Source organism: Lissotriton vulgaris, chromosome 2_1, assembly GCF_964263255.1.
Source record: "Lissotriton vulgaris chromosome 2_1, aLisVul1.2, whole genome shotgun sequence".
Taxonomy (NCBI): domain Eukaryota; kingdom Metazoa; phylum Chordata; class Amphibia; order Caudata; family Salamandridae; genus Lissotriton; species Lissotriton vulgaris.
This window is the reverse complement of record NC_141687.1, coordinates 1,409,405,849-1,409,426,908: the sequence shown is the minus strand read 5'-3', so window position 1 is coordinate 1,409,426,908 and position 21,060 is coordinate 1,409,405,849. Positions and strand designations below refer to the sequence as shown.

The window sequence follows — 21,060 nt, the reverse complement described above, 5'->3', positions numbered from 1 at the left end:
GGATAGAGGGGGTCAGGGGTGCCTTAAAGGCACGGTGTCAGTTTATTGCTATGCAGCTACAGGTTAGCTTATCAGTCTTTTTAGACTGTGTGTTTGCAATGCAGCCTGGGAGCTTTCTATGCTTCCAGTGAGTTATGAGAATTTCTACTGCTTTCTGAGCATTAAAACAGTTTCTAAACAATCTTTGGTGTTGTTTCTCATGTTTCTAATGCTTATTATTCATGTATGGTGGAAATTCCTCACAGCATATTTCAGCTCTGATGTTATTGGCTGCTATTGCATGTTTTTATATATATATATGTATATATATGTGGGAAACATATTATATAGTGTTTCCGGGGTCCCGCACATGGGCGGGAATATTCTAATGCTTATGACTATTGATGAGGATTCCCTGGAAGAGAAATTTAGGATATGGAGAAGAACTGGACAAGGCCACCCTCTTTCTCCCCTCCTCACTGCCCTAACTATCGAAGCTCATGGCAAATGGATACGTAGGGATGTGCAGTTGTTGGGACTGCAGTGAGATAGAGGCACGGAGGACCACATTTCCCTATACGCCAATGACGTTCTCCTATACATCTAGAGACCTGAGCTCTGTGTCCCCGGGCTGATCCAAATCTTGGAACTATATGGATAGACATTGGTCCACTGTGTAAACTGGGGCAAATTAGCTATCATACCACTGGTGGGAGACACACGGTCGTTGTCCCCCTACACCTCAATTATCAGATCTGAAAGAGGTCCCTTTAGATACCTGGGAATGTACATGTCGAGAGATCCTGTGGATAGCTGGGAGCAAAATATAACTCCTATAACAGACAGTTAAGGAGCAATATGCTACACTGGTGTACATTGTCATTAAATATGTTATCTTGCATAACTTTATTTAAGATGGTGGCTCTACCACATATGCTTAACCTCCTTCACAATTATCCATACAGGACTGCACCGTCTTGGTTCACAAAAACATAGGTTAGTGCAAACAACTGTGTGTGGAAATCCCACCCTGGACAGTTGCACACAAGAAATGTATTCAGACGTCATATGACGGGGACTCTGGCTGCAGACATGAGGCTGTACTACTGGGCAGCACAAATGCTGCCAGTCAATAACTGGATTTTTGGGGGTAGATACAATCCACCGATTCATATAGAGATGGCAGCATTTGATGATGCAGTCCCTTGTTCTTGACCCTACTGGGACACGATCCTGGTGTTGACTGTCTTCAGAGACGGCGATACCAGTTGAAATCTGGTAGGAAGCATTGAAAAGGATAAGAAGGGGTGGAACTAGCTAAAGAAACACTGTTATGGTGCAGAGCTTGATTAAATAACATCTCAATTACAGGGATTCAGAAACGGAGACAGGCTGGGAATCTCCAAGCTTGGCGACATCTGGGCACATCATCATATGTTATCCTTCAAACAGTTGACTCAGGAACATGAGCATCTCAAGTCTCAATTTTGCTCTTTTAGCAATTGAGGCATGCACTGGAGACCTATATGGGGTGGGGCGCCTCGACTCACTACCTGAATGTTCTAGCATCCAAACTTACTATGGAAGTAATCTGAGGGAAAGGTATATCCGGTTTATACAAGACATTGGTGATTAACGTCTCAGATCTCATGGCAAAACAACAAGGCAGATGGGAGTCAGATCTGGATAAACTGGACAAAGAAGAATGGGTCGAGGCCTCAAGCCAAGATGTCAGACAACTCCTTAGATGTGGATCGGTGAGAGAAACATTGCTGCGTGTGATACAAGACTGCCCAGTTATCCAAAAATAATAGGCCAAAATTCTCCATACCCTCAACGGGTAGGTGGGGATATCAAAAGAGCGGAGCTCAAGATGGCCCTACTGCGGGTATTTACTGGGTGAGATGGTCATTAGGGTCAGAAACAATTGATTGGCATCAACAACATCCTGGCCAGGCGAGGCATCACTCGTGAATGCAGGTCTGTGATGCGCCATGCTTTCCTGAATGGATTTTAGTGATAGATTATTGCTCGTTTCAGAAAAATCAGTGAGTAAGCCTGGGGGTGTTTGGAAAAAAACACAAAGGTATGGGACACCCGGTGGGACTGCTTCAATATAGTCAGACCCCGCATACAAAGGATTGGCTAAAGTTTTCCAGGTGTGAGAAGGCGATGAAGAGTTCTTGGAATTGTGTATTTATTTTCTTTTGTGACGCCAATTGTTATTTAACTATACATGCATCAAAGATGTGGCGATATATGCACATAATTTACAAAGATGATCATTTATTCATGTATAGATGTGGTCAATTAAAGTTGAACATTATAATAAACAGAATTTATAATAAAAAAATATGTATTGTCCATGCACTTCGACTCAAGGCCCTCATCTAGTGCTCTTCCTCAGTGGGGAAAAAGTTCAGTACATTTGTATTAAGTGCATTTTTGCACTTTATACAATTTTTGTATTAAGCCAGTCAGTCAAAGCTTTTATTATCGGTTAAAAACCATAAAAAGACAAATTACAAATTCATGGACTAGTTTAAAAAATACAAGTTAAAACTTTTTTAAAACTTCACAGTAAAAGCTATATCATAAAATATACAAAAGGACGAATGAAGGCAATATGGGGACACACACCCGTATCATAATGACAGACATAGAAAGAGTAGCTAAGGCCCCACACAGTTTTCCAAAGAGAAAATGCCCCACCATGATCAAGAGGAGAACCCTTAGCTAATGGGGGGTGTTTTTAAACTTCCTTTTAAGATTGCACACCTAATATACCACATGGATAAAAGGAACCTTGATGTTGCGAATACAGCCAGGGCTGTGGTGTCCGCTCTTAAAATTCTCAGCACTTCCCTAAAGTCTCTGAGACCCCTGGACCTGCAGTACTGGACTATCCACTTGGCCCTCGCCCCGTGTTACGAGGGGCAGAAGAGCAGAACGTGCTGATCTGTCTCCTCTGCACCCCCGCACCCGGGGCAAGTGCTCACTAATTGTGAGATCCCAATCCACTTATGCGTGAGGCCTCTGAGGGGCAGTGAGCCATGCCTGAATTGGATGTACAGTTTCTTAGCCAGTGGAGGCTGGATAACGTCCAGGAATTTCTCAAATCTGGGGAGTGCTTTAAAATCAAGAAAGTGCTCAGTCAACATACCCATGGAAGGATTTGTAAGAACACTAGCAAGGCGATGTTGGTTTAGAGCCAGACTCAAGGACTTTTTGGAGATCTGGGGGCAGGCCACCTCAGGGGACGACCACAGATCCCCCATTCCGAGTGCTAGAGTGAGATGTTTAATATGGCTCAGCCATGGGATCTTTCCCGCACCACTTCTGGACAGGAGATCGCGCAGGTCCTCTCTGACGCTCTCTAATTCCGGAGTGGACCAAAGTCGTCTCCAATATAGCAGTGGACGATTCAAAACAATTTCCTGTATAGGGACTAAGCCAAGATCGAACCTTAGAAGGGGGTGCTCCGGGGGAGTCGCAAAATGCGTCTAATGAAACTGTTCTCCGTAAGGGAAAGCGAAGGAGTATTAACATGCCCCCAGAGATCAGCTCCATAGATCGCACTCCCTCGCGCCTGCACTTTGTATATTCCAACCGGCGGACCCACCAGTTTCTGGGACGTTTCGTTAAAAACTTTTAAAATGCCACCCGAGGATTGAGACAATTTCAAATTGGCCCTAGCTGCGTGTGAGGTCCAGTCCATTTTATCATTAAGGTTGACCCCCAAATAGTCAAATGTGGACACTCGGTCCAAAGGCAGTCCATCCATGTGTGGGTGGGGACAATTTGTTTTTTTAGAGTTATACGCCATATATTTGGTTTTGGAGATGTTAATCTCCAGATCCCTCATCCTACAGAAGCCACAGAAAGCCTCCAATGTTCGCTGGACACCCCCAAATGATTTAGACAATAAGAGGGTGTCGTCAGCGAACATTAGGGCCGGTATTTTCCGCCCTGCTAGGCTGGGGGAGTCCAAGTCCCTACCCCCGCTAAATGTGCGATCAACCCGTTAAGAGATAGAGAAAAAAGCGTAGGGGCTAGGACACACCCCTGTCTCACGCCCTTATCAACAGGGAACGGGCCGACAGCTCCCCACCTTTTCCAAACCGGACCCTGGCATAATTGCCCTCGTGCATGCGCCTTAAAAGGTCGCACAAATAAGTCGGGGCACCCAGCTCCAAAAGCAGAGCCCAAAGCTTGTCCCTGTTGACTAGGTCGAATGAGGACCTAAGGTCCACGAAGATCAGGTACAAACTACCCGCCCCTAAAACAACAGTCCTCCAGTATATAAGCTGGAGCCTGAACAGTTGATCGATCGTAGATACCCCCGCCCGAAATCCTGCCTGCAAGGAGGTTAGGATGTGGTGGTCATCCGTTCAGTTCTGCAACCTGGACAGAAGGACTCGAGCGAAGAGCTTCTGTAATACGTCGATCAGACTGATGGGCCAGTAGTTTGCAGGGTCGAGGGGGGAAGCCTTCTTATAGATGGGGATAATTTCCGCACCCAACCATGTCGTAGGAATATCCAAACCCTGCATAACGGCACTAAACAGAACACAGATGTAGGGCGCCAGACCCTTTGTTCAGACCAGTAAAAGTCACTGGGGATTCTGTCCAGGCCTGGAGCTTTCCCTGCAGCCAGGCTTTTAAGCGCTGCATTGACTTCCAGCAGTGTGCAAGGATGATGGACTTGAACCGTACCCCTCAGGGGTACAGTAGCCAATGGTCTTGATAATTCCTGTGAAGCAACTGAGTGGTCTAAGGGGCCACGTGAGTATAGGGGCTTGAAATGGGCAAGCCATGTGTCCTCACTAAGATTGGGAAGTATGGCTGACATCTCTGCCACCGATCCCCCGGACCAAATTCCAGAAGGACCTATAGTCCCGGGCATCGAGCGCCCTGGTTACCTTGTCCCATCTGTCCGCCTCCCATTCAGACATGGCATCTGTGACTAGATTTTTATAGTTTTGTCTTGCCTTCTTAATCCGTCTGGGTGACCCAGTTTTTACCTCTTTTACCAGGGTAGTTTTCGCCGCCCTGCAGTTTTTATTAAACCAGTGGTGTTCGTTCTTCCGGACCCCAGACCTACCAGGCTTAGTGGTATAGAAGTAGTCTGCCAGTGCGGTGTGGAGCTCGTTATGAATGCGCTGAAGGGCCAGAAGACTTGATGGATCTAGGTTGGACCCTGACATGTCGCTGGCCACTAGTAGGGCCCCAGCTACATGATTGTAGATTTCCGCTAGCGTGTCTGGGGCTAATGCCACCTTCGCCCAGCGAATTCGTCTACCTCCCGCCGTTTGCAGGTAATTCTCATTGTGTGAGGATTCCGCTGCAGTCTGTGTTTTATGTGTCCCTAGGTGGGTGACTAGTTCCAGCGTTAAAAGATTGTGGTCACTCTCAACCCTGGGGATTACCTTAAACATTTTTACTTTTGCCCAGAATTCCACATTAACCAAGATATAATCTATTGTGGTACTTCTATCTGGTCTATTAAAAGTGTGGGCACCCTGTATATCTGGTAACAGTCTGCCATTGCATGCCCTGAGGGAATTAGATACAACCAAGTTATTGATTGCAAGAGCCAGAGGCGATAATCGCTTTACTGGGTACATATGGCATTCAGAGATTGACCAAGTCTCGTCCTCCTCGGCGGTTACCGAGGGAATCCCCCAGAGTGGCTCAAAGGGACAGTTGAAATCTGCACCTATAACCATGTTTTAAAGAAGAGGGGAAGGATGAGAATAGTGCCTCCAGGGCCCCTAGGGTTGATAATCCTAGCTTGAATGGAATCGGGCATAAATAAATATTAATCACGGCCACCGCCGAGGCATCCTTAAAGGTAAGAAGAATACAAAGGATGTCTGGGCTGTGTGTGTCAACTACCTTAACTTAGCACCCCAGGTGCACTGCCACCCAAATGCACAATCCTCCTGATGGTCTTCCCCTGAGTCCCTGCACTGCCGGTATTTGATAGGATGCGAATCCTACCCTAAATGGGGCAGACAGGAGCCAGGTTTCCTGGAATAGGCATAAGTCGTAGCCATCCATCAGGTCTCCCCACTCTGGGATCGTCAGTATTGCCCCCAGCCCTGCAACATTCCAGGACCCAATCAGAGAATGGCTATGGGATCCCTGCCCAACAGGAGATTCCTGGTGTATGTCATAAGGTGGCAAAAAGCCACCCTGACATATACCGACTCCCGACACCCCCCCCAGGAACATTCGAGATCAATGGTGACAATGGGGATAAGACACCGGCTACTGTGCCGGTGATTCTGTAACAGCAAAGAATCTGGGCATCCAGGTGGATAACACTCTCCTTTAAGGCTCAAGTAGCAGGACTTACGGGGAAGTGTTTTGCCATCTTAAGGATGCTGAGGAAGTTTTTGCCGTTCCTATCCTTGGAGCACAGAAAGATCACGGTGCAGGCGCTGATAGGATCGCGCTTAGACTACTCTAACATCCTCTATCTAGGCCTCCCCGAGTATCTCCTGACTCGTCTTCAGGTTGTCCAGAATTCGGCAGCCAGGGCCATTTACGGCCTAACCAGAAGAGCTAGGGCCAGCGACCTTCTTAGAGCGTTGCACTGGCTGCCGGTTTGTAAACGTATCACTTTCAAGACCTTAACGATGGCGTTTAAAGCTCTACATAACATCGAAGCAATATATCTACAAAAAAGGGTCAACTTCTACTTTCCATCCAGACCCTTGAGGTCAGCTGCCTTGGCCAAGGCAATCGTGCCGGCAGTACGACGTGCACGATGTGGAGGACGTTCCTTTAACTACCTTGCTCCACGTCTTTGGAACGAGTTACCTCTGACCTTACGCGCTAGCTCTAACCTGCTCGCATTTAGAAAGGAGCTCAAGACTTTTCTCTTTTCCCAATAATTCTTTTTTCTTCTGAGCACTTTCCTTCGCCGGTGGTATTCTTTGTTGGTTGCTGGTGTTTGTTCTTGACCTGCAGCGCCGGGACGCTCTTGGAGCAGCTGTGCGCTATACAAAACCCCCAGTAACATAACATAACATCAAGACTTTTCTCTTTTCCCAATAATTCTTTTTTCTTCTGAGCACTTTCCTTCGCCGGTGGTATTCTTTGTTGGTTGCTGGTGTTTGTTCTTGACCTGCAGCGCCGGGACGCTCTTGGAGCAGCTGTGCGCTATACAAAACCCCCAGTAACATAACATAACATAACTGTGGGGCACTCTTTTAGATCCTCGGGCCCTGTCTCACCACTAGAGCCTCCCTCTATCGACCTCTCAGAATAACAACTGACCATAGTTTTATCATCCCCATACGGTGTTAGTCAGTCGGCAAAGCTCAGGGCCCTATATCTATTGTCCACTGGGATATTATACTCCAGGTCATACCCATCAAAAGGAGGAAGCGGCTGTGCCATAGTCTGTGGATAGAAGTACCCAAAGTGGTGAGTGCAAATTTTACTCATGTTTTCCAACCCACCATTGCCTAAAATGTGTTTGACCACCTATGTGTCCCTAAAGTTAATGATCACGCAGTCGCCTCCTATATCCTTGCGTCAAGTACCCAGCCAGCTGACTGCGTGCAAATAGGATCTCCCCCTGCCCTGGTCCCACTATAGGTCTATGCCGATTTAACCAGAATATAATTTTAGCTCTGGGTAGGATTCGGTGGAACTTGTTTCCAGGGGTGGAACTCCCGTAAGCACCACCACATAAGGCATGGTCTCAGGCGGTAGCTGAGGTTGGGGAGCGGATTTAATTGAGCTCTCTACCTGCCGCTTCTGGGAGACAGTGGGCATGGGTTTATTATCGGCGCATGGCCGGTTCACAGATGCTACCAAAGGTAGGGGCGGGGCACCGGTTGATGGAACAGTTACTTTAGGTACCTCGGGGAGACAAGGGGCACCTGCAGGTTTGTTCAAAACAGTAGTGGATTTCTGCACAACTACATGGGCCATAACATGTGATGGTTTGGTTGTTTGTGCACTATCCACCAGACCTGTTCCGGCAGAAGCACCCAAGGTGGAACCTGTGCCCTCTCCCCTATCGTGGTTTCCCTGTGAGCTAGCTAGCTGGGGCTTCCCTAGACATTTATTAGTAATAAGGGAAAGGATTCTATCTAGTCGTGATGATAAGGATTTTACATGTGAACTAATAACTTGTTCTATGTGGGCCTGCAGATCAATCATCAAGTGTGTAACCCAAAGAGGTGGTGCAGAAGAGGGGCGGGAAGGAACTGACTCAGACTGCACACCAGTAGGAGAATGTATTTTCTTTTTCACATATTTTATCGTAGGTTTTAATTTTTTCCTTTTGGGACTAGGCTTGGGGTCACTTGTTTCTGTTGGATGTGGTGCCAATGGAGAGGGTGGGGCAGAGACAATCACCTCCGGTGTGATCTGAGCACAGGGTAGCTCAAAGAAGGAGGGCATTTGAAATGCGGTCGACTCAAACGGATTGGCAATTGCCATAGAGGCATCACCTTCTAGCAGGGGGAGGGTTAGTGCAGGGGTTGAAGATAAACGCCTTTCCGTGTCTTCAATGGCCGTTGCTACTGCTCCTATAGTTTTCTGGAGCATTAGATCAATTGCTGTAAGGGTCGGGAGTGATTGAGTTGTAGCGGCTTGTTGCCTGGTTCTAGGGCTTGTAAAGGAGGGCTTAGTGATTTTCCCCATACTGGACATACCCAGGAGTGGGATACCTCAATCACCTCTGGGCCCCAAATAGGATGAGGAATAGGAGGAACTATAGCCTTAGTAGGACCCCCTTTCTACACAGAGCCTTCACATAGATTTAAACTAAAGCTTGACTGTTTGAGACAAAGCCCAGTGTATACACAAGGCCAATAGTAAAACTAATCTTTTGGGTTGGAGATAACAACTGTTAAATAGAGTAATAACCAATTGGTCGAAGTCTTAAGTCTTACAGTTTTAAGATGAAGTGTCAAGGAGGTGGCCCAGCCCAGCCTCGTCCTGCCCCGGACTGCCACAGACTGTCCCGCCCTTGTCCCAGGCTTAACCCGGGCTTGGCCCGCGCGCGGTCCCGCGACGCAGGGGTGTGCGCAGATTTAATGCGCCTCCTGGCGCGGATTCCCAGGTGGAGGCTTCCGGGTTCCGGCCGCAAGGCTGCCGGTCGTTGTGGTCCTTCCTCGGGTCTCCCCCCCACTGCGGCCGAGCTCTGCAAGGAGTGAGCTCCGGCGGCAGGAGGAGACCGGGCACTATGTCGCGGGTCAGGTCGCAGGGCACCTCCTGGGCAAATGGTGGCAGAAACAAACGGAGCAAGCAGCAGGTAACACCCCCCGCTCCACCGGGGGTGTGCGCAGATTTAATGCGCCTCCTGGCGCGGATTCCCAGGTGGAGGCTTCCGGGTTCCGCCGCAAGGCTGCCGGTCGTTGTGGTCCTTCCTCGGGTCTCCCCCCCACTGTGGCCGAGCTCTGCAAGGAGTGAGCTCCGGCGGCAGGAGGAGACCGGGCACTATGTCGCGGGTCAGGTCGCAGGGCACCTCCTGGGCAAATGGCGGCAGAAACAAACGGAGCAAGCAGCAGGTAACACCCCCCTTTTGCTTTGTATTAAGCAAAAGTGATATTACATTAATAAATGTTGTAATTCGAATCCCGAGCTCCTTAAATCCAAGCATGTTAGTACCAGCAAAATGTTGGGGTAAACTCTGTACCATTTAATTGGAGATAAGAATGCCAAAACACCAATGCCCATGCTGTTGCCAATTGTAATGTCAATTTGTGGTAATGCCGTCTTTACCATTGTAGTAACAGTTGTCAGAACTATGAGAATAGCTAAACACTTTCCACATGAAGCTCTCAGTTATTTCCCCTGTTAGTGAGCATACCACCATCCACCAGGCAGTCAGTTATGCTTCTACCTGGCCGAATGTAATAACAAAGTGACACCCAGTGCATTATGTATAATGCATTGATTACTGCCTGTGTTTCGGCCAGGTAGAAGAAAAACACTACAGGGTGTGGCTCTAATCAGTAAGGCAGAACCTGCTTAAATGTAATAACAAGAGAAAATGCCAATACTGATGCTCAAATCAAAAACACGATTTATCCAGAATACAAAGACAACCAAACTATGTATCCAGTGCTATTAAATAGCTTATTTTATTTGAGGGGCCTGGAGCACCTGGGAGTAGTGGTCCCTGCATCCAAATTCTTCAAAACCTAAAGGAATTGGGGGCTCGATTAAACAAAAGCATAAATCACCAATTGGTGTATTTATTCCCCGGTTGATTGAGCATTGTACAGGATGAATGTGTAAGGTGTGTTTGTGACATGATTGAAGTGGTATGTATGAAAGTATTTGTGTGAATTTCGTGCACTTTCCCTTGTGTTGAATTGAATGTATATGTTTGTGTATAACATTGTGCGTTTTTATGTGTTTAATCTTCTAAAGAACTTGAAAAATTAATTTTTTCAAATAAAAGAAGCTATTTAATAGCACTGGATACATAGTTCGGTTGTCTTTGTATCTTGGATAAATCGTGTTTTTAATTTGAGCATCAGTATTGGCATTTTCTCTTGTTATTACATTTAAGCAGGCTCAGCCTTACTGATTAGAGCCACACCCTGTAGTGTTTTTCTTCTACCTGGCCGAAACACAGGCAGTAATCAATGCATTATACATAATGCACTGGGTGTCACTTTGTTTTAGTGAAAAGTGTAGTGGGAAGAGAAAGGATGAAGAAAAGGAATAATACAGGGAGGAAATGCATTATGCTCGAAACCATATCTGCTGCACGACTTAAACTAATACAAGTAATGAAAATAATTCAAGTGAAATCAGATTACTGAAAATTCCTGAATCAACATCCATCAGAGAAGAAAGGGACATGTACCTTATGAGATGGGCTTTAAATGTAGTGTCTGGAGTGCCCAGCCACTTTGGAGAGATCTTGTGCAACTCATTACTATGTAATACTTAAACAATCAAGCAGCAGGAGCAGTGTAACCGGAGGAATAGCTGTGCCGCCTAAAGCCTTGTTCTGTCACAGCAGCGTTTTGAGAGGGACAGCTCTGCTGTGTAAATACTGCGTCTGCACTTTCGGTTTCATTTGTGGGATATTCAGTATGGGTCTTTGGAGCCTGTGTGACAGCTCTGCTTCCTATGGCCTCCTAAGGATGTGTCTGTGTCACCCAAGACTGGTCTGAGTCTGCATTTTCTGTTTTTGCACCTCACAGATAACTCTATAGCCTACATTTAGTCTATGTAACCTGTGTGACAGCCATGCTGTTGCTTTTCTCAGACTGTCACAGTTTGTGGGCTGTGCTCTTTAATGTTTGAGCCTATACGTTCAGTTCGGCCTAAGGAATAGTAGTTTAAATCCAGAGTCCGTGTGTGGATAACTAGGCTCTAAGTCTCATGAAGGTGGAGCACACAGAAAGCAGTGGTGTGATACAGGCTCCTTTACCACCAGAATGTGGGGGAAGGGAGGTACTTAAGGTTTTGTTGTGCCACTGGGGAGCCGAACACCGCTCCTCTATTTGCAAGTCCCAGTGGCATTTCGTGTCAAATGTAAAATTATATTTTTTCGGAATCTAAAGCTCCTATCTCTTTAAACATTCAAGGAAGTTGCAGAAGATACATTGGCTCCCAAAGGGTGAACATCATACAATGTGCTATAACATTTCCAGCATATGCTATAAAGACTGCAACATTTCGGGCAAACTGATAAAGACATATAATGTTAGTGTCATCAATTACTTTTTTTTAAGCGTTAAGGAAACTGCTGTTAAATTATAACAAGCATTTGCAATGCATAAGGTCTCGCATTAGGAACGTTTGAGCTATTGGTATTGTAAATGACACATTTTTTATTTATGTGTTGGTTTTGAGAATAGCAAAAATAATAGCTTTGTCATTTACAGTGCTAATAGTTATAACTTGTGACACCTATAGCATTTGTAATGCAATATGTGTTGTATTCACGTGACTTAGATGTATTGATATTACAAATAACAATGGCTTTTAATGTTTTTAATAATTAATACTTAAATAAAAGTTATTGTAATTTATAATGGCAATAGCTTAAACTTTTGTAAATAACTTTTGTGAAGAATATGTTCAGTGTATTTTATTGTGACGAAAATCCAAGAACAGAAGTGAAATACAAACCTCTTTTTGTGACATTTGTTATAAAGCTTGAAACATTGAGAGAACATATTTGACCCAGTTGTTGTTGAATGGTTGCACAGATTGATGCTCTGGTGACACTGAGTGATGTTGTGGTGGCGACTAGTGATGCTGTGGCATTCAATGTTCCTGTGGTAGCGCATAGTGATGTTGTTGTGCCCCTTAGTGATGCTGTGGTGGTGCTGAGTAATGCTGTGGTGATGCGATAGATAGAGTGAGTGGGATAGATAGATAGAGTGAGGGCGATAGAGTGAGGGCGATAGATAGATAGAGTGAGGGCGATAGATAGAGTGAGGGCGATAGATAGATAGAGTGAGGGCGATAGATAGAGTGAGGGCGATAGATAGATAGAGGGAGGGCGATAGATAGAGTGAGGGCGGTAGATAGCTAGACAGATAGATAGAGTGATGGCGATCAGTATCTAGATAAATAGATAGATAGAATGATAGATAGATAGATAGATAGATAGAGTGAGGGCGATAAATATTGAGGGCGATAGATAGATAGATAGATAGAGTGAGGGTGATAGATAGTGAGGGCGATAGATAGATAGATAGAGTGAGGGCGATAGCAAGATAGAGTGAGGGCGATAGATAGATAGAGTGAGGGCGATAGATAGATAGAGTGAGGGCGATAGAGAGGGCAAAAGATAGATAGATTGATAGATAGAGTGAGGCAGATAGATACATAGATAGATAGATAGATAGAGTGAGGGCGATAGATAGATAGAGTGAGGGCGATGGATAGAGTGAGGGCGATGGATAGAGTGAAGGTGATAGATAGATAGATAGATAGATAGATAGATAGATAGAGTGAGGGCGATAGATAGATAGTGAGGGCAATAGATATATAGATAGAGTGAGGGCAATAGCAAGATAGAGTGAGGGCGATAGATAGATAGAGTGAGGGCGATAGAGTGAGGCCGATAGATAGATAGATAGATAGATAGATAGATAGACAGATAGAGTGAGGGCGATAGATAGAGTGAAGGCGATGGATAGAGTGAAGGTGATGGATAGAGTGAAGGTGATAGATAGATAGATAGATAGATAGATAGATAGACAGATAGATAGATAGATAGTGAGGGCAATAGATAGATAGATAGAGTGAGGGCAATAGCAAGATCGATTGAGGGCGATAGATAGATAGAGTGAGGGCGATAGATAGAGTGAAGGCGATGGATAGAGTGAAGGTGATGGATAGAGTGAAGGTGATAGATAGATAGATAGATAGATAGATAGATAGATAGATAGAGTGAGGCCGATAAATATTGAGGGCGATAGATAGATAGAGTGAGGGTGATAGATAGTGAGGGCGATAGATAGATAGAGTGAGGGCGATAGATAGATAGAGTGAGGGCGATAGATAGAGTGAGGCCGATAGATAGATAGATAGAGTGAGGGCGATAGATAGATAGAGGGAGGGCGATAGATAGATAGAGGGAGGGCGATAGATAGAGTGAGGGCGGTAGATAGCTAGACAGATAGATAGAGTGATGGCGATCAGTATCTAGATAAATAGATAGATAGAATGATAGATAGATAGATAGATAGAGTGAGGCCGATAAATATTGAGGGCGATAGATAGATAGAGTGAGGGTGATAGATAGTGAGGGCGATAGATAGATAGAGTGAGGGCGATAGATAGATAGAGTGAGGGCGATGGATAGAGTGAGGGCGATAGATAGATAGATAGATAGATAGATAGATAGATAGATAGATAGATAGAGTGAGGGCGATAGCAAGATAGAGTGAGGGCGATAGATAGAGTGAGGGCGATGGATAGAGTGAGGGCGATGGATAGAGTGAAGGTGATAGATAGATAGATAGATAGATAGATAGATAGATAGATAGATAGATAGAGTGAGGGCGATTAGATAGATAGAGTGAGGGCGATAGATAGAGTGAGGGCGATGGATAGAGTGAAGGCGATGGATAGAGTGAAGGAGATAGATAGATAGATAGATAGATAGATAGAGTGAGGGCGATTAGATAGATAGAGTGAGGGCGATAGATAGAGTGAGGGCGCTAGATAGACGGAGTGAGGGCGCTAGATAGATAGACAGATAGAGTGAGGGCGATAGATCGATAGATAGAGTGAGGGTGATAGATCGATAGACAGATAGAGTGAGGGAGATAGATAGATAGATAGGAGTGAGGGCGATAGATTGATAGATAGATAGATAGATAGATAGATAAATAGATAGATGGATAGATAAATAGATAGATAGTTGTGTGTGTGGTTGTGGTTGTGTGTGCGTGGTTGTGTGTGTGTGGTTGTGTGTGTTATGCTTTGTTTTGCTATGCTATATTTTGTTATGCTATGCTATGTTTTGTTGTGTTTGGTATGCTATGCTATGTTTTGCTAGGCTATGATATGTTTTGTTTTGTTATGCTATGTTTTGTTGTGTTTTTTTAAGCTATGCTATGTTTTGTTGTGTTTTGCTATGTTTTGTTATGCTATGTGTTCTTGTGTTTTGTTATGCTATGTTTTGATACGTTATGCTATGTTTTGTTATGCTATGCAATGTTTTGTTTTGCTATTCTATGCTTTGTTTTGCTATGCTATGTTTTTTTGCTATCCTATGCTTTGTTTTGTTATGCTATGCAATGCTTTGTTGTGTTTTGCTATGATTTGTTATGCTATGCTATGTTTTGTTGTGTTTTGCTATGTTTTGTTATGCTATGTGTTGTGTTTTGTTTTGCTATGCTATGTTTTGTTATGCTATGCAATGTTTTGTTATGCTTTGTTTTATTAAGCTATGCTATGTTTTGCTATCCTATGCTTTGTTATGCTATGCTATGTTTTGTTGTGTTTTGCTATGCTATGCTTTGTTATGCTATGCTATGTTATGCTATGCTATGTTTTGTTGTGTTTTGCTATGCTATGCTTTGTTTTGCTATGCTATGTTTTGTTATGCTATATTATGCTTTGTTATGCTATGCTTTGTTATGCTATGCTATGCTTTGCTATGCTATGCTTTGTTATGCTATGCTATCTTTTGTTATGCTATGCTATATGTTGTGTTTCATTATGCTATGCTTTGTTTTGCTATGCTATGTTTTGTTATGCTATGCAATGTTTAGTTGTGTTTTGCTGTTTTGTTATGCTATGTGTTGTGTTTTGTTATGCTATGTTTTGTCATGTTATGCAATGTTTTGTTATGCTATGCTATGTTTGTTTTGCTATCCTATGCTTTGTTTTGCAATCACAATAACGTGTTTTAATAAATACAAATCATGGCACAAAGTGAAGATAAACAGAGCTGGATCGCAGTCAATGTGACACATTTTCACAAACGGGGAGATTTCTACAGACTGAGTGTCAACGGTGGGGTAATTTCGGAGTACATACCCTTTGTTTTCATTAAAGTGCCACCGTGCATTGCCAAGAAGTGGCTTATCTTCTAAATACGCCTTTGGCACTATAGTGGTAGTTTGGTCTGTTACATTAGAAACAACTATTCGGCGACTTTGCAATTCCATTTGAGAAAACAAAGCCTGAAAATTCAGGCTAATATACAGTCTAAATAGTGACCATACAGGAATATCTCAAAAAAGAAAATTATATGCATTTTTTATTCATAGCATCCAGCAACTGTTTCCGAATATGCTAACAATGACATTAGAACAGTGGATCAACCCAGTCCTATCACATGTGGGGAGCACGATTGCCATATTTCTGTATGGTGTGAGGTTCCTGTTTTCGGAGTTTATTTTTTGTGTGAATTTCAGCAGGTCATTTTCAGTGTTTTCCCACTTATTAAAATCATTGTTTATATATTTTCACGGTCCAGACATATGTTGCCAGACAGTGTTTTTCCATACTTTACAGACCCAAAATATCGTTGCCTAAATACCATCTGGCAAAAATTGATTTATACATATGGTTTACAAAAAACCCTTTATTGAAGATAATAATAATAATAAAAAAATCTATCCACCAATGGGGCAATATTTTTCGAAACAATATCGAGATCAAAATAGTATTTTAGGCTCTGAGACAATAAGAGGAAACAGCAGCATCTACCATGGATAACACCCTCTGCAAACCTCTGAGCACCTACAGGCTCCATTAAGGTGAAGCATACTATATAAAACAAAAAGAAAAAAGAAAAAAAAGAGCCTAACACGGTGGGCATATTATTTGGATGGCGAGACACCACTGTCGTCACCAAGCAATACTCTCAAGTGGGAATGTTTTAGAATTAAAACTAGGAATCTTGAGTTCTGGTCCTTGCTTTACCACTTTACCAAATATGCAGGTAATAAACACTGGCACAGTCTGTTCAGATATTGATGCAAGCATATGTATTGAGTCACTCTCACCGTTTTCTCGCAGATGTTGTACATTTTCTCTAGCAAGAGCTTGCTGAGTTATGATTTCTTCACTTTCATAGCAGGTTGCAGTAATGCAGGTCTCCTGACTGCTAACACCAGAGAGAGCTGCTGAGAAGGAAAAGTTTCCCTCCCCTACCAGCAAGATGTTGCGTCCCAACTTCATGCCGGCAAATACCTGCAAAAACAAGCCAACATCAGTTGTCATTAACACAGTTGTATTAGCCTTTCTACAAGGGGAAATGCATTAAAAGGTGAGAAATAAGGTGCAAGACTAACAGTTAGAATAGTGGAGAAGAAAAACAATGGGGTAAACAGGAATGATACCAAGAAGAAAGGATACTGTTGGACAGGCCACATGACGGGCCGCTCTCCCCCGGCTCGACCAGGCCCGAGCCCAGTCATACAAGCACCACACACCACCATTGTACGTCCTACGTCCCCTCAGGGACACCTGCCCTCGAACATGATCACCTCATGGGCCCGATCCACTGCCGACCCATGCGCTCAGCCTGGGCCGCCATCTTGGACACTTCGTCACGAGGCCGCCTGGCCCCCGATCGACCTCAACCCTGGGCCTAGCCCGGCCTCAGACATTCCGGCACCACCCTCCACCCAGGAGGTGAGCGAGCTACTTGGCAGGTCAGTGGGAGAAAGAGGTGTCGATGGCTCTCCCCCGGCCAGTGCCGCTCGCCCATCGCCTCCCCGGGCGCTGGCTCCACCCCCCCGCTGGGTGTCTGGACTCCCTCATCCCGGACCTCCCGACCTCCAAGTGCGAGGGTCCGGACATCAAAGCACGCCAGCCCTATAACTGGGGCAGCTCCAGAGCAGGAAGGCAGTTGTATCTTGGAGTCGAGAGACGTAAAGAGGAACTCACCCTGGACGGACTACTGGCGCTGCCGTAGCTCTGTCCTGTGCACCATCATCCTGCCTGTTGGCGCTGCCACAGCCGTCGTAACCTTCATCCTTCATCGTCGTCCGGATCTGCTGGCGAGGCCGCGGACCGTTGTAACCGTCATCTGCATCGGGACCTGCTTGGCTTCTCCACGGCCCGTCGACCATCCGTCATCCATCCCGGGACCTGCTTGGCTTCTCCACGGCCCGTCGATCATCCTTCGTCCATCTCGGGACCGGCTTGGCTCCTCCACGGCCCGATCAGCAAACACACCGAGCTCGAGGATTGAGAGCTATTTAACTCATTGGCAACTAAGACTGTCCCGCTACCCCTTTTTCCTCAACCAGAGATCAGAACCGAGGGGACCCCTGAGTCCAGACCTCCTTGTATCATATCAACGTAACCTAAGAATTGCCTATAAAGTCTCGTTAACCTTCAATCTTGTGTGGTGTCCGTCTGTGGGGGGGAAGTTACTTATCTGTACAGTCGTTGGAGACGGCTCTCCCTGGAGACCTCTCCCCGTAATCTCGGCCGACCCTCCCGGTCCGTCTAACATTGGTGGCCAGCGGCGCGATCCGAATCACCGCATAACGTACAGAGAGTAGCTCACCCCACAACGAACAACAATGTCAACTAAAGAGAGCGGATCAACTGAGAAGTTCCAAATGGAAAACTCGAGGAATACAGCCATCGTGAACTAAAGCAGTTCTGCATCGAACTAGGTATCGCTACCACCGGACTAAGTACCAAGGACGATTTTAAGCATGCCCTAGAATCTTGGGCAGAGACCGGGGATGTCGAAGCCCCTGAGCAAAGCACCGCGAAAAATACCAGCACGGGCCCTGAGGGGCAAAGAACCAGTCTCTCGCAAGACGAGATCCAAGAAAGAGAAAAAGCCCGACTACACGAACTCGAAATGGCCCGACTCAAGATGGACATAGAACTCAAATTGGCCGAGCAAAAAATAAACTTAGAGCACCTTCGCCTCCGAGAAGAAAGAGAGGAGAAACAGAGGCAAAGGGAGCTCGAGGAAAAAAGACTAACGTACGAGCACGAGCGGAACCTAGCCGAGATCAACCTGCGCAAACAGAATAAAGAGTTAGGGGTGCCTGACCGACCGTCCACCCCAGGGACCACGGAGAAAAAAGTGCACATCCCCAAGGATGTGGTCCGAGAATATTTTCGAGAAGACGACATCCAGCAATGGTTTAAGGCCTATGAAATCGCGATGACTGCGCACCGGATCGATAGAGCCGACTGGGGAGCCGGCCTATGGGGCAAATTCCTTAATGAGGGCCGCGATACTCTGTTACAGCTCCCAGACCACCAGATGACCTCCTACGACCATATGAAAGCGGCCCTCCTCACCCGCTATGGCCTCACGCCCGAGATGTACCGTCAGCGGTTCCGAGACTGCACACGCATTCCAGGTACAACTTGGGTGGACTATGTAACGTACTTTAGCAGAGCCTTCGAAGGCTGGATCAGAGGGAACAACGTCACGACCTACGAGCAGCTGTTCAATCTGATGGTATGGGAGCATCTGTCCAACAATTGCTTCATTGAACTACGCCAACACCTCCTCGACAGCAAGTTAACCGATCCCCGGCAGCTCGCAGCCGAAGCTGACCGGTGGGAGATCACCAGAGTGGGCCGGAATGGGTCCTACGAGCAGAACAGGAACAACAATGGTCACCCCCGACCCAGAGGAGGAGGAGGGGGCCAAGGACGAGGAAGAGACAACACTCCGGCCGCCCCCACTACCAGCACCACCCCCCCGGCCAACCGGGGCAGCACCCCGGCGCGACCGGGATACAGAGCCAATGTTACATGTCACCGATGCCAACGAGTCGGCCACTATGCAAACGACCCAAGCTGCCCGCAGTATCAGAGTCCAAGACCCCGCCAGGTGGCCGCCGCGGCACTAGGGGAAGAACAGATCTCCGAGGAACAAGAAACAGACGAGCAAGAGTATCAAGAGTGGGAGCCAGCAGCCATGACTCTCGCGTGCTTAGGGGGAAGAGACATGGTCCCGCGGGTCCCCCTACCCGCTAACACCCAGAAGTACAGCCAATGGGTGAGCATCAATGGACAACGGGCCGAAGCCCTTCGAGACACCGGGGCCAGTGTGACAGCCGTCCGCTGTCATCTGGTGACCCCAGAACAATATCTACCGAACATTCTCTGCCCTGTGCGATCCGCCGACAACTCAGAGAGTCTGTGTCGGATGGCCTGCGTCCCCTTTGAGTGGGGAGGGGTCTCCGGCATGCTGAAGGTAACGGTCCGAGACGACGCCCCCGTGGACTGCCTCCTCGGAAATGACCTGGAAAGCTCCCCGTGGGCAGCCGTGGAGCGAAAAGAACACTTGGGGATGTTGGGCGTCCCAGACTGGGCGTGCGTCACCACCCGGTCCATGGCCGCCCGTGCCAACCCTCACCCCGAAGAACCAGAATGGCCGGCGCCACCGCCCCCGGTCGCCCCCGCCGAGACCCCCGACCATGGTATCCCCCTCGAACTTGCCCAACCTTCCGACCTTGCTAATCTTGACCAGTGGGCTCAAGAAGGGGGACCCACACAAGAACAATTTCGTCAGGAGCAGGAGACTTGTCCCTCCCTTGAGGGACTCCGACAACAAGCACTCGCCCAAAGCGCAGGGGATACCTCCGGAACTCATTGGGTCTACTGGGACAATGACCTATTGTACAGCGAGCAACGAATCGCCGAGCTAGGGGCCAACCGAGTACTAGTGGTGCCCCTCCGCTTTAGAGACTTCCTGCTAAATCTGGCCCACGATGTCCCCCTGGCAGGGCACCTGGGACAAGATAAAACCTACAGCCGCCTAGTGACCCACTTCTTCTGGCCAAAAATGAGAAACGATGTGCACCAGCATTGCCGATCTTGCCCCACGTGCCAAGCCAGTGGGAAGAGCGGCCGCAAATTAAAGGCCCCCCTGCAACCCTTTCCAGTAGTCACGACCCCATTTGAGAGGGTCGGAATAGACATTGTGGGACCCCTAGACCCGCGTACAAGACAAGGCCATCGCTTCATCCTGGTACTAGTGGACCACGCCACCCGCTACCCTGAGGCTATTCCTCTCCGGACCGTGACAGCCCCAGTGGTCGGCCGGGCCCTGATGGGGATCTTCTCCCGTGTGGGGTTCCCCCGAGAAGTCGTCAGTGACAGAGGCACAAACTTTATTTCCAAATATATGAAGTCCCTCTGGCAACAGTGTGGGGTCACCTACCGCTTCACGACCCCCTATCACCCCCAAGGAAACGGACTTGTTGAGCGGTTCAATCGCACGCTAAAAGGGATGATCGGGGGATTGGAAGAGCCCCTCCGTCGCCAGTGGGATGTGCTGCTGCCGTGCCTCCTCTTCGCCTACCGGGAGGTCCCACAGAAGTCCCTAGGCTTCAGCCCATTCGAGCTGCTCTATGGGCACCCAGTACGGGGGCCACTCAGCCTGATCAAAGAAGGCTGGGAGATGCCTCCGGCCAAGAGTCCGCCCGATGTCTTCCGGTACCTCCTCACCCTCCGCAACCAGTCCCGAAGGTTCAGAGACCTAGCAAAAGCCAACCTAGAGACAAGTCAAGAGGACATGAAGAAATGGTATGACCAGAACGCCTCATCTATTGAATTCGAGCCGGGGCAACAGGTCTGGGTAATGTCCCCCACAGAACCGTGCGCTCTCCAAGACAAATGGACGGG

General features: G+C 46.9%; 1 protein-coding gene across 1 annotated transcript in view; it reads right to left on the bottom strand.

Moving 5' to 3' along the window:
• Positions 1–21,060, bottom strand: part of FDXACB1 (ferredoxin-fold anticodon binding domain containing 1) — a 210,469-nt gene that overhangs the window by 123,529 nt on the left and 65,880 nt on the right. Inside the window, exon 4 of the mRNA XM_086957173.1 lies at positions 16,449–16,635. Coding sequence (XP_086813299.1) covers positions 16,449–16,623 — 175 coding nt within the window. The 5' untranslated portion in view covers positions 16,624–16,635. The remainder of the gene's footprint in view (positions 1–16,448; positions 16,636–21,060) is intronic.